The 13,606-nt window shown below is 48.8% G+C and overlaps 2 protein-coding genes across 2 annotated transcripts; both read left to right on the plus strand.

Annotated features, from left to right (window-relative positions):
• The first annotated feature begins 8,206 nt into the window (after positions 1 to 8,206).
• Positions 8,207 to 9,249, plus strand: LOC119366023. Its single transcript, XM_037631678.1, has 2 exons — positions 8,207 to 8,545; positions 8,881 to 9,249. The coding sequence occupies exons 1-2, from the start codon at positions 8,229 to 8,231 to the stop codon at positions 8,939 to 8,941; spliced, it is 378 nt and encodes a 125-aa protein (XP_037487575.1). The 5' UTR covers positions 8,207 to 8,228; the 3' UTR covers positions 8,942 to 9,249.
• An 81-nt stretch (positions 9,250 to 9,330) lies between these two features.
• LOC119366022 (G-type lectin S-receptor-like serine/threonine-protein kinase At2g19130) lies at positions 9,331 to 12,570 on the plus strand. Its single transcript, XM_037631677.1, has 2 exons — positions 9,331 to 10,060; positions 10,152 to 12,570. Exons 1-2 carry the CDS (start codon positions 9,630 to 9,632, stop codon positions 12,403 to 12,405), a joined length of 2,685 nt encoding a protein of 894 aa, XP_037487574.1. The 5' UTR covers positions 9,331 to 9,629; the 3' UTR covers positions 12,406 to 12,570.
• The last annotated feature ends 1,036 nt before the right edge of the window (positions 12,571 to 13,606 follow it).

The following is a 13,606-nucleotide window of genomic DNA, read 5'->3' on the forward strand; positions in this document are numbered from 1 at the left end:
AGGATCGCTCTCCACTCGGAGTGTTTTTTAACTTAGGCGAGAACAGGGTCGCAGCTAAGGCCCCGAGTGGGAGGATCACTCTCCACTCGGAGTGTTTTTAACTTAGGCGAATCGGGTCCGCGGCTAAGCCCCCGAGTGAGAGGATCTCTCTCCACTCAGAGTGTTTTTAACTTAGGCAAATCGGGTTCGCGGCTAAGCCACCGAGTGGGAGGATCACCCTCCACTCAGAGTGTTTTTAACTTAGGCGAATCGGGTTCGCGGCTAAGCCCCCCGAGTGGGAGGATCGCTCTCCACTCCAAGCGTTTTTAACTTAGGCGAATCAGGTTCGCAGCTAAGACAACCACTGGGGGGGATTTGAACACATGTGTTTATGGAAACAACAATCATTAAGATACTGCAAAAATCTTGTCTTTGATTAGCAAACTGAAGTACTTTATTACAACTCGCCGATCCGAGTGATTTATCTGTAGAAATGGTGGAGCAGCTCTGCGTTCCACGCGCTTGGCTCGTCCATCTTCTTGGCTATGTTGTAGATGTGGTACGCTCCATTGTGAACCACGTTGGTGATGATGAAGGGACCTTCCCAGGCCAGAGTGAGCTTGTGAGGTCGTTTTTGATCCACTCTGAGCACAAGGTCTCCTTCCTGGAACACTCGACCTATGACATTGCGGGCATGGAATCGGCGCAGATCTTGCTGATAGATGGTCGACCGGATTAGAGCCATCTCACGTTCCTCTTCTAGGAGATCAACTTCGTCTTGGCATGCCTGTTCTGCTTCAGCTTCTGAGAAGAGTTCCACTCGGGGAGCATTGTGCAACAAGTCACTCGGAAGCACAGCCTCGGCGCCGTACACCAAGAAGAAAGGGGTTCGTTCAGTCGGCCGGTTCGGCGTCGTCCTCAGCCCCCATAGAATGGATGGTAACTCAATCACCCAAGCTCCAGCAGCGTGCTTGAGGTCGCGCATCAGTAGAGGTTTCAGCCCTTGAAGGATCAAACCATTCGCCCTTTCTGCTTGCCCATTCGACTGTGGGTGTGCAACAGATGCGTAGTCGACTTGACTGCCTTGGGAAGCACAGAATGCCTTGAAATCATCAGAATCAAAGTTGGAGCCATATTCTATGATAATGCTATGAGGGACTCCATATCTGAATATCAATTCTCTGATGAAGCTGACGGCAGTGCTTGAGTCAAGGTTTTTGATAGGCTTGGCTTCGATCCATTTGGTGAACTTGTCAACTACTACAAGCAAATGAGTGAAACCACTTCTGCCGGTCTTGAAGGGTCCGACCATATCCAACTCCCAGACTGCAAATGGCCAGACGAGTGGAATAGTCTTCAAGGAGGATGCGGGCTTGTGGGACATGTTGGAGTAGAACTGACAACCTGCGCACTTGTCGACTATATCTTTCACCATCTCATTTGCACGAGGCCAATACGCTCGGTATGCTTTGGCCACGATGGTCCTAGAGGACGCATGGTGACCACAGGTCCTCGAGTGGATCTCGTTTAGGATCATTTGGCCTTCTTCTGGGGTGATGCAGCGTTGAGCCACTCCTGTCACACTTTCTCTGTAAAGCTGCCCTTTTATCACGGTAAAAGCCTTTGATCGATGGACAATCTGGTGGGCCTCATCCTCATCTTCTGGGAGTTCCTTTCTGAGTATGTACGCGATATACGGCACTGTCCAGTCGGGCGTGATCACTAAGACTTCCATGATCAAGTCGACCACAACCGGGGATTTCGATTTCAGTCGGATTTGTTGAACTTATGGGTTGTCGGGGCTCTTCCTTGAAGGGATCTTCCTGTACTAACGGGGTGTGAAGATGCTCCCAAAACACATTACTGGGGATAGGCTTCTGAGTGGAACCTATCTTTGCCAGCTCATCAGCCACTTGATTCTTGATTCGGGGTATGTGGTGGAGCTCTAACCCCTCGAACTTCTTTTCTAGCTTCCTCACTGCATTGCAATAATCGTTCATCGCTGGACTTCTGACATCCCATTCCTTCATCACCTGATTGACCACTAAGTCTGAGTCGCCGTATACCATTAGGCGTCGGACGCCGAGTGAAATGGCCATACGCAACCCATACAGAAGTGCCTCATATTCAACTTCGTTGTTTGAAGAATCAAAGTGAATCTGGAGGACATAATTGAGTTTGTTGCCTCTTGGGGATACCAAAACCACTCCTGCACCGGATCCATTCAACATCTTGGAGCCATCAAAGAACATAGTCCAATGCTCCGAGTGAACCTGAGTCGGTTGCTCCTATTCAGTCCACTCGGCAAGGAAATCTGCTATTTCCTGGGACTTGATGGCCTTCTTTGCATCAAACTTGATATCTAACGGAAGGAGTTCAATCGCCCACTTTGCCACTTGACCAGTTGCATCTCTATTGTTCAGGATTTCTGATAGTGGAGCATCACTGACTACTGAAACCGAGTGGTCAGAGAAATAGTGTGCTACTTTCCTCATGATCAGATAAATTCCATAAACAAGCTTCTGATAGTGTGGGTATATCTGCTTGGACGGAGTTAAGACTTCAGAAATATAATACACTGGGCGTTGAACTTTGAAGGCCTTGCCTTCTTCTTCCCGCTCGACTGTGAGCACTGTGTTGACAACCTGTCCAGTGGCTGCGATGTAAAGCAGTAAAGGCTCCTTGCTGACTGGAGCAGCAAGCACCGGCTGGGTGGAAAGCAGGGCTTTGAGCTCCTGAAACGTTGCTTCAGCTTCGTCATTCCACTCAAACTTGTCAGACTTCTTCATTAGTCGGTAAAGAGGCAGTGCCTTTTCACCGAGGCATGAGATGAATCGACTCAATGCAGCCAAACAACCAGTAAGCTTCTGAACATCGTGCACGCGCACATGGCGCTTCATTCGGAGGATTGTGCCAATCTTCTCTGGATTTGCGTCGATCCCCCGTTCAGAAATGAGAAAACTAAGTAACTTTCCACCTGGGACTCCGAATGTGCACTTTGATGGGTTGAGCTTGATATCATACCTTCTTAAGTTGGCAAAGGTTTCAGCGAGGTCAGTCAGCATGTCAGAACCTTTGCGTGACTTAACCACTATGTCATCCATGTATGCACATTCCGACTGATTTGAGTGAGCATGCACTTCTGAATCATGCGCATCAACGTGGCACCGGCATTCTTGAGGCCAAAGGGCATAGTGGCATAGCAAAAACATCTGAATGGAATGATGAAAGCTGTTTTTATCTCATCAGGTCCATATAGACGGATCTGATGGTACTCGGAATACGCATCCAAAAAGGACAAGCGCTCACATCCCGCAGTTGATTCGACTATCTGGTCGATGCGGGGCAGAGGGAAATGATATTTCAGGCAGGCCTGATTGATATGCTTGAAATCAATACACATTCGAAGTGACTTGTCTTTCTTGGGGACCATGACAACGTTGGCGAGTCACTCGGAGTGGTATATCTCGCGGATGAACTCTACTGCCAGAAGACGAGCCACCTCTTTGCCAATCGCCTTCCTCTTCTCCGTGGCGGACCGACAGAGATGCTTTTTGACGGGTTTTGCTTTTGGGTCGACTCGCAAATGGTGCTCAGCCAGTCCCCTAGGTACACCTGGCATGTTTGATGGTTTCCATGCGAAGATGTCCCAGTTCTCACGGAGGAACTGGATGAGCGCTTCTCCCTATTTGCTGTCGGGTGTTGTTGAAATATGGGTCAGAGCAGCATTGGGGTCGGTCGGGTGAATGTGAACTGGTTTTATTTCGCCGACCGACTGAAATGCAGACTCAGAGGCAGCCTTTTTGGCGCGCAACAAATCACTCGGATCTGCATTCTTTTGGTACTCTTGGAACTCCACTGCTGCCATCTGTTCGTCGGCAATCTTGCAACCTTTCTGGAAGCAATCTTCTGCTCTTTGTCGGCTCCCCGTGACTGTGATCACGCCTTTGGGGTCGGGCATTTTCAACTTGAGGTATACATAACATGGTCGAGCCATGAAATGAGCATATGCAGACCAGCCCAAAATGGCATGGTATGCACTTTTGAAATCCACTACCTCAAGGTCATCTTATCCTTGCGATAATTCTTCTCATCGCCGAAACCACGTCAAGAGTGATCTGACCGAGTGAATCGGCTTTGTTTCCTCGTATGACTCTGTGGAATCGAATGTTGCTTTCACTGAGCTTGGACATCGGGATGCCCATCCCTTTGAGGGCCTCAGTGTACAGGATATTCAGACCACTGCCACCGTCCATCAAAACCTTGGTCAGTCGAGTGCCCCGAACGACTGGGTCGACCACCAACACTTGCCGCCCAGGGGTGGCAATGTGTGCTGGGTGATTGGACTGGTCGAATGTTATGGGGTTTTTTGACCACTTCAAATATGTCTTTGTTGCCGGAGCAACCATGTTTACTTCCCTGTTGATTACTTTCAGTCGACTTTTGCTCCCGACGTCAGCAAAAATCATTAAAGTGGCATTGACATTGGGATAACCATCATGCGCATCCTTGTCTTCTTCCTTATCAGACTCTTTTTCCTTCTCACTAGGCTGACCTTTCTCGCGGAAACTCTGAATCAGGAGTCGACACTGTTGAGTGGTATGCTTGGGGAGAATTATATTCCCCTCTTCATACTTTTTGGTGTGTATATGACATGGCAGATCGAGCACATCATTCCCGTCTTGGTCTTTCACTTTCTTGGGGGTCCAAGGCCCCTTGGGCTTCCCTTTGAACTTTTCTTGGTTCAAAACTGCTGCTTCGGCAGGACCCGCAGCTTCGGCCTTTCGCTTCTGCTTCCGACTGGATTTTCCTCCTCTGGTGTCTTGGGCAACTGGCTTGTGCTTGCCGCTCCGGAGTTGGTCTACTTCTTCGCCGTTAGCATACTTAGTGGAAATCTCCATCATCCGAGCCAGAGACATGTCTCTAGCCCGACCAAACTTCAGATTGAGATCTCTGTAACGAATGCCTTCTTTAAAGGCACAAACTGCTTGGTGATCCGACACATTCTTCACTGTGCGATGAAGAGTGATCCATCTCTGGATATAATCTCTCAAGGTCTCATTTTGTTTCTGCATGCAATGCTGCAATACTGACAATCTAGCAGGTCTCTTGTAGGTGCCCTCAAATGTTTTGGTGAACACTCGGGCTAACTCATACCAACTGAAAATGCTTCCAGGAGCCAGCTGATTCAGCCAAGCCCTGGCCGAACCTTAAGCATCAGAGGGAGGTGCTTCATGGCCACCTCATCACTACCACCGCCAATATGCACATCCACTCGGTAGTCCTCCAACCAAGTGTCGGGTTTTGACTCCCCTGTGAACTTACTGACACCAGTCGCCAATCTGAAGTTCTGAGGGATCTCAGCGGCTCGGATGGCTCTTTCGAAACACTCAGGGCCGGAAACGTGGACCCTGCTTCCACTAGGCCTGTCTCTACCCAACCCTTCTCTGTATGCTCTGTTTCGGTCGACCAAACCTTGTACAAGGATTGACCTTGCGTCGAACCCAGGCTCTCTTGGGTTGACTGGAACTCTGCGGTCATTACCATAGAGGCGCCTGTTGTCGTACCGCCGGGGCGCGTACGACCCGTCCCTCGGAGGGGGCAAAGGCACTCGATGGTGGTTGTCATGGGCGTACTCACGATCATACTCTCCATGAGCTCTTCCCGGGTGCCGGTCTGGACGGTGATCACAAACTTCACGCCGCAAAGGCGACCCAGGACTGTGTGCCGACTGAACTATGTCTGCCCTTACTGACCTGCTGTGGATCCTGTTCCATGATTGGGAAATAGCGGAGTTCAGCTCTCCTGCTGCTCGGAGCAGCGCTCAGATCTGCTCCAAGCCTCTTCCAGCTTCTGAACGGGACGACTGAATAGACTCTGTTATACGTGTAGCAGCTGCAAGATTCTGGATCGGTGTGCGGAATACCTGAGGTTCAGGCGGGAACAATTGTCGTGGACTGGATTCGGGGATCAGTCGACGGGCACGTTCGTCGAGAGAATGTTGGAGATTCTCCAAACGAGTGCGCTCAGCCAACGTGGCCAGGTGCACAGCCTCCAAGGCCCGATCCTCGGCGGTTTCCCCCATGATGGGGGTCTGGAGGGCCTCCACGTTGCGGCGGTGCAGCTCCTCCCTCTGCTGCGAATTGAGAGGTTGGGGCTCATACTCCTCGTGGTCGAATGACGCGCCATCGCCACCCCTGTTGCCGCCGCTGCGGCGAAACCCAGGCGGGCTGCGACGGGAGTCGACCATGAGAACTTCTGCCGCGCAGTCACAACCCCCGCTCTCGAAAAACGTACCTGCAGAACTAGTCGACAGGTCGACTGGACCACAGAAAAATTCGTCGGGCTCGATTGCTGCGACTTGGGGGTGGCCGTCTGGCAAGCCACCGCATGCTTCACCCACCGCTGGAGCCGCGATCGACCAGATCGCTTGCGGCGGCATCCAGCGGAGTGAGTAGGCGACATGAAGGTCGACCGATACGGAGTCGACGGCTGTCGTAATAGGACACCGCAGTCACTCGCACGGAAAGTGTGACGATCCACGGAACGGGAGAGCCTCGACATCGAGGGGGGCTTCCTGGAGCTAGGCGGAGTCGTCGACGACGAAAGTGGGCGCACCGAGTCGGAACTCGCAGCCCATGACCAAACCGCCGCCGAAAACCATGTTGATGAAGATCGAAGAAACCGCAACCTCGCCGGAAGTTGCTAAGACGCTTTGCCCCACGGTGGGTGCCAACTGTCGTGGTACTAAGTTTGAAAGTAAGAATAGGGGTATGTATGAGGAGGCGAGGCCCTAGCTATGGCGAGGTTGTACACACAAGTTTACGAGTTCAGACCCCTCTCGGAGGAGGTAAAAGCCCTACGTCTCGGTGCCCTGAGGCGGTCGACTGAAATATAGGTGTGTGTTACAAGGGGTGCGAACCCTTGTGCGAGAGGAGGAGAGTGGCTTATATAGAGTGCGCCAGGACCCTCTCAGACCTCCGTTACGCATGGTTCAATGTGAGTTAAGATGGGGCATTACTGGTAACTCCAGCCATAAATGATCTTTAAGACTACAGAGTGAAGGCCTAACCGTTGCCATCCTGGGTGACTTTATGCCTCCTGTACTCCGAGTGGTTTCCTGTATGGTCGAATGACTTCATAAGTCGCGTGAAGTTGGAGGTATCCGAGTGAGGTGATTGGTCGAGTGGATTGCACTTGATGGCTTAAGTTGATACTCCTTGTTATATCTTGAACGTCCTTGACTCTAGGGTAGTGACTTTGGATATGGCGTATAGGTCAGGCCTATGACCCTACCCTAGGTCTATGGCATCGTCACTGCCTGCTCAAGGAAGGCAGACTGCAAAATCACCGCGGCTCAGCTGTTTAGGATTATATGTCTTCTAGAAATCTACATTGTCCCTGGTTATATGTAATCTTCACAAATCAATAGAACCATCTACTGATGATGGAATTGATCCAGAACATCCCGATCTGAGGGCACGCCTGCACAAGATTGTTGAATCTCTGCTACAAAAGTCCGTTGTTGATGTATATTGATTTTTTTTCCCAATGCAAGCTATCACTAGTAGGCCTCATCACATAATAAAATATAAAGACTCTATTACACATGCATCTTTACTTTCCAATCTAACCTTTTTAGGCTTTTACGTCGGACCACACTTTTTCTCTCCAAGAACTCGCCTCATGCAGAGGATCCCGCTTCCTCATTCGAACCTACCTTTTATAACATTCATCTAAATGGCATATGAGGCATCTCTTTGGAGCTATGCATTGGCCGCCCTTATTGACAGAGCGTCGCACCCAACCCTAAACTAGACGTGTCAGTCTCCGCAGTCGTCAAATATGGCTTTGATCGGACGGCGTACCCTCCCCACATAGACATACCGGCTAGTTTACAACAGGGGCCAAGTTGCAAACAATCGACCAAACACGCGAGGTGTTGCGGTCCGACCAGGTGAAGGTGAGGGAAATTTTGCGATGGTAACAACGGCTATGCTGCAACGGTCTGCGGTGACTCAGGTAGCGGATCAACGACTCTCGTTCACCGAATCAAATGGCTAGGGAGGCGGCCGATTTTCCTCGTGCGACAGTTGACGGACGCGTAGCGCGCCTTAATCCAGTGCATCTACCTCCCATCCAACGGCTGTGGACCAATCGGGAGAAATTCCCTACCATCGTGAACTCAGTCTTGTCCCTCTTTCTCTGACGGCCGCCGCACCTCACCTCACGACTCACCTTCTGCCACGATGGCCGGCGGCCTCGACGGCCTGAATCATGCGGGGAGAGAGAGCGTGAGGGAGGGAGGGGACCTCCGACGGTGCGGCGTGGAGGTGGGGGCGATGCCGCGGCAGGCCGTGGGCACGCAGGTTTGGGTGGCGGTGAAACAATGGAGAGGCTGGCGAGGGGAAGAGAGGGCGGCCCCGGGCGTGGGCGGATCTTCGGGCGGAGAGCTGGAGAATCTCCGTCGTCAGTCGTCACACGGGCTCTATTCACTTCCTTCACGGTTCACGGCGGCGGCGGCGGCCTTCCTGATCCGGTTCTACAAGCTGCGCAATGGCTGCAGGTCCAACTCTTGCAAACAGTCTTGACTTGTTATGTGCTAGTACTGCACTATAGCTCGGAATTAAAGTTTCCACAATCTAGGCAGGGAAGAACCAATTTCTTCACAATTGGATTACATTTTGTGTTGTTCTACATCAGACTGCAGATTTTTTCTTTCTAAAAAAAATACTGTTTAGTAAAATTGGTGCCAATATAGAAGGGGAGCCATCCTGTTCTTTCAGATTCAGATGCATTGAAGTGTGATTTATTTCCTTTGTCCTGAACTTGGAAACGCTACAAAGGAAAAGCTTCCTAGCTGTTAGGTTCCTGAGTTGCTTGTCTTCTGACCTTCTGCAGATTAACCATTCTAACTTATAAGATTTTGCGGAGAACTGAGTGCCTTCGCAACAGCGTGTGATTGGTTGAGCTTATGAGAGGGATTGGGGAATCAGTTCACTGGCCTTTTGTCGAACAAGAAGACCTTGGTCCGATGAGCACTCCAAGGGACAGTTCCATAGCTTGTCTCAGTCCTGAAGAGGTGAGCTTGGTACTCTGATATTGGCGCTTCTGCCACCGTTTCGTTTGGTTAATTTGTGTTCATTGCTGGCTCTTTCTGATGTGTTTAGATTACATCCGTGTGAGGTTGGTCTTTTGTGTTGATATCCTTTGAATTTGCATATGTAATAGGCTCATTTACACAGACATTTGTGTTTGTGTGTTCGTTAGTAAAAAGGATCTTTTTTAAAGTTATATTATATTTGAATTTAAGCCTTAAATAAGTGAAGTATTCTTTCTTGTTTAGGTTAATACAGTGATCATTCAGGCCATTGCTTGTTGGCTGACCTTTAGCAAGCAGCTTGCCATGAGAGTTGTCTTCGAATGGTATGGTTAGCACTTCCGAGAGCGCCTTAAAATACAATTTCCCTGCAGGCAAAAAGCTTGGTGGAAGGCTCATAATTGACTTGACCTTGACCACGAGTCTACCATGGGTGGCTTCATCCTCCATTCAGCCGCTTGGTGGAAGCTTCCTCCTTGGTGTGCAATATTGCCTTTATATTGATGGCTATACTCCTTGGTGGAAGCTCATAAACGGTGCTGGCTAGCACATGGTTTTATGGCAATACTGCCTGGTATTATGCCTAGAGATACCTCCAAACGAGTGTGCAGTTACCCACTCCAAGTGGCAGCCCAAGTGGATGCGTAGTACTGATGTCCTAGTCACCAATCTTGACTTCCCTGGTCAGTCCACTGATCATGCCAATCTGCTTGTTCACACTATTGGCCCTCTTCCATTCTATGTATACATCGGCTTCTTCCTCCGAATATCAAAGCAGAGCACACAAACTCTTCTCCATGTCTCCCCTCTACATACTACCGATTGGGCTTCTCCTCTTGCACGTTCCTCATTGGTGCTCCTCTGCAGCTGCAAGCGATACCCTCACGGCGGGCCAGTCGCTCGCCGTCGGCGGCAGCAAGCTCGTCTCGGGGAATGGCAAGTTCGCACTCGGCTTCTTCCAGCCAGCAGCAGGCACCATCAGTAAGTCCCAGAACACCTCCGGCTCCAGCTGGTACCTAGGCATATGGTTCAACAAGATACCCGTTTTTACTGTCGTGTGGGTTGCCAATAGGGATCAGCCCATCACCGGCCCCAGCCTCAACCGAACACAGCTCCAGATATCAAGCGATGGCAATCTTGTCATTGTACACAATGATTCCGTAGTTTGGTCCACTCACATTGTCAATAATAGGACACGAGCCAGCAGCATAAACACCACAGCTACTGCTGCCGTTGTCTTGAACAGTGGAAATCTCGCCCTTACAGTTACAGAGAGCCCATCATCATCATCGGACCTACCGTTGTGGCAGAGCTTCGATCACCCAACAGATATTGTGCTTCCTGGTGCCAAGGTTGGCCGAAACAAGATCACTAGTTTGAATCGTAAGGGCGTCTCAAAGAAGAGCCTCATTGATCCGGGTCTCGGCTCATACAGCGTTGAACTAGACACCAGCGGGCAGGTCGTCCTCAAGCGCCTAAACCCCTCAGTGGTGTATTGGCATTGGGCATCCTCCAAAACATCATCATTGAAGCTTATACCAATACTCAAGTCCATTCTGGATATGGATCCACGGACCAAAGGTTTGATTAACCCAGCATATGTTGATAACGACCAAGAGGAGTACTACATGTACACCTCACCAGATGAATCATCTTCCACATTTGTCTCACTTGACATCTCTGGTCAGATAAAGCTGAATGTTTGGTCGGAAGCCAGCCAGTCTTGGCAAACCATATATTCCCAGCCCGCCGATGCCTGCACTCCGGCCGCTACCTGTGGAGCTTTCACAGTATGCAACGGCACTGCACAACCATTCTGTGACTGTATGGGGAGCTTCTCACAGAAGTCACCGCGGGATTGGATGTTTAATGATCGAACAGGAGGGTGCATCAGAAATACACCGTTACACTGCAACACTAGCAGTAACAACAAAAACACGACAAGTTCAACAGATATATTCAACCCCATTGCTCATATTACGTTACCCTACAACCCACAAAGCATAGACGTTGTTACCACACAGAGCAAATGTGAAGAAGCTTGTCTCAGTTCCTGCTCCTGCACTGCTTATTCCTATAGCAACAGCAGATGCTCTGTCTGGCATGGGGAATTGCTTAGTGTAAATCGGAATGATGGCATTGATAATACTTCTGAAGATGTTCTATACCTCCGCCTTGCCGCCAAAGATTTGCCGCCAAGTTTGATGAAGAACAAAAGAAAACCAAACGTTGGAGCTGTTACCGCTGCAAGCATTATTGGTTTTGGGTTAATAATGCTCATGGTGTTGTTACTGATTTGGAGGAACAGATTCAAGTGGTGTGGTTTGCCTTTGTACAGCAATGAAGGTAGTTCTGCTGGCATCATAGCCTTCAGATACACTGACTTAGTTCGTGCTACTAAAAACTTCTCAGAAAAGCTGGGAGGAGGTGGTTTTGGTTCTGTATACAAGGGAGTATTAAGTGACTCGAAGACTACCGTGGCAGTGAAAAGGCTTGATGGTGCCAATCAAGGGGAGAAGCAATTCAGAGCTGAGGTGAGCTCAATTGGACTGATCCAACATATCAACCTAGTCAAATTGATTGGTTTCTGCTGCGAAGGTCATCACAGATTACTTGTGTACGAGCACATATTCAATGGGTCTCTTGATAGTCATCTATTTAAGAAGAGCAATAATGCTGATGCTGCTGTCCTAAACTGGAACACCAGGTATCAGATAACCCTAGGAGTTGCCAGAGGGTTGTCCTACTTGCATCAGAGTTGCCGTGAATGCATCATACACTGTGATGTTAAGCCAGAAAACATACTTGTGGACGCATCCTTTGCTCCCAAAGTTGCAGACTTTGGATTGGCAGCGTTTGTTGGAAGGGATTTTAGCCGAATTCTGACCACATTCAGAGGAACCAAAGGTTATCTTGCTCCAGAGTGGCTTACCGGAGTTGCTATTACACCAAAAATCGATGTTTACGGCTTCGGCATGGTACTGATGGAGATCATATCCGGAAGCAGGAATTCACCTGAAACACACAACACTAGCAGCAGCACCAGTTACCACGCTGAATATTTCCCTGTGCAAGCCATCAACAAGCTTCATGGGGGAGATGTGAAGAGTTTGGTGGATCCACGATTGCATGGTGACTTCAATTTGGAAGAGGCTGAAAGGGTTTGCAAAGTTGCATGTTGGTGCATTCAAGATAATGAGTTTGATCGGCCGACGATGGGTGAAGTGGTCCGGGTTCTCGAGGGTCTGCAGGAAATTGATGTGCCCCCGATGCCAAGACTGCTTGCAGCTATAACGGCGCAACCTGGTGCTGCATATTCAGTGTAATTATAACTCACAGTCGATGCTAATAATCTTTGTTAATTTCAGCAAATTTTAAAGTTGTAGTAATGTCGAGTGGAAGAAATAAAGGCAAGCATTGTAGCAAAATATGGCAGAACTACAAATATGTGTATGTTTTGTTGATTGGATAGTTCCACACATATCCTTAAATCCTTGTATCGAAGGAAGCTGTCGATTTATATGTATGCCACTACTGGTTCTTCATCGAGAGCACACATAGCCTGGGTGTGCCTCATGCTCACTCCATGATGTGACCTTCTGACATGGCACCGGCAGCCTGGCCCCACATTTGCTCGACGAAATGTGTGGCAGGCTTCAATGCTGGCATGGCTGTGAAGGAAAAAAAGGGTACACATGATAGAATGAATCCAGGTTGAAGACGGCCAAAGCTGATAAGACCGTATCTAATATGTTGGTTATGTCCACATATAAATTCACTCGATGTGTGTTGAACTTTCTGTTATGGCCTTCTTCTTTTGAGGATATGATTTCCTTGTAAGTTTCTTGGAGATTGTAGTGATGATAGAGCTCTTATTTCAGATTCACCATGTTACTAAGCAAGCAATGCATTGCCACTGTTATTTCGTTCTAGAGATTGTTTGTGCTCCAAAGTAACTTTGCTAATCATGAGGTTATTACATAGAAACCCGTAGAAGAAAACAACGCAGTAGACGAGTATGTGTTGCGTAAAGACGACAGTGACATTCATAACCCTGCTAGTATTTCAGCTTCAGCACGAAGCAACAAGCAACCAAGGGAAATAAGGAGCATAAGAGAGGATGAAGGTTACTAGTATTAGCTTGCTTAGGCAAGATGCGAGGTACAGATTAAATAGTTGTTTTCGGACTGTACCTAGTCAAGAGACTGTGTAAGCTGTATAATCGTCTGGTATCTTCAAATTTATGTTTTTCTTTACCATTTTTCGTATTCTGTCAGTGTAGAAGATGCATCCTATTGTACTCTCTGGGTGCTATGCTATATTTCCTTTGTCCTAAACCTGGAAATAGAAATACTATAGGGGGGAAAGCTTGCAAGTTTGGTTCCTGACTAAGTTGCTATATTTTTGACATTCTGTAGAATTAACCACCATCACTACTTGCAAGTTTCATGCAGGTACTCCTACTTGACTGGCTTCAGAATAGGCGCCACCACCAATTCACACCAGAAGTAAAGATATTGGACGGCC

The sequence above is a fragment of the Triticum dicoccoides genome, chromosome 2B (assembly GCF_002162155.2).
Source record: "Triticum dicoccoides isolate Atlit2015 ecotype Zavitan chromosome 2B, WEW_v2.0, whole genome shotgun sequence".
Taxonomy (NCBI): Eukaryota; Viridiplantae; Streptophyta; class Magnoliopsida; order Poales; family Poaceae; genus Triticum; species Triticum dicoccoides.

Bases quoted from the DNA above. Each gene is read 5' to 3' on its own strand.
- LOC119366023 (XM_037631678.1), top strand. From the start codon at position 8,229: ATGGCCGGCGGCCTCGACGGCCTGAATCATGCGGGGAGAGAGAGCGTG. The intron at 8,546-8,880 runs GTCCAACTCTTG...GACCTTCTGCAG, and splicing joins AAGCTGCGCAATGGCTGCAG to ATTAACCATTCTAACTTATA.
- LOC119366022 (XM_037631677.1), top strand. From the start codon at position 9,630: ATGGTTTTATGGCAATACTGCCTGGTATTATGCCTAGAGATACCTCCA. The intron at 10,061-10,151 runs GTAAGTCCCAGA...GGTTGCCAATAG, and splicing joins GCCAGCAGCAGGCACCATCA to GGATCAGCCCATCACCGGCC.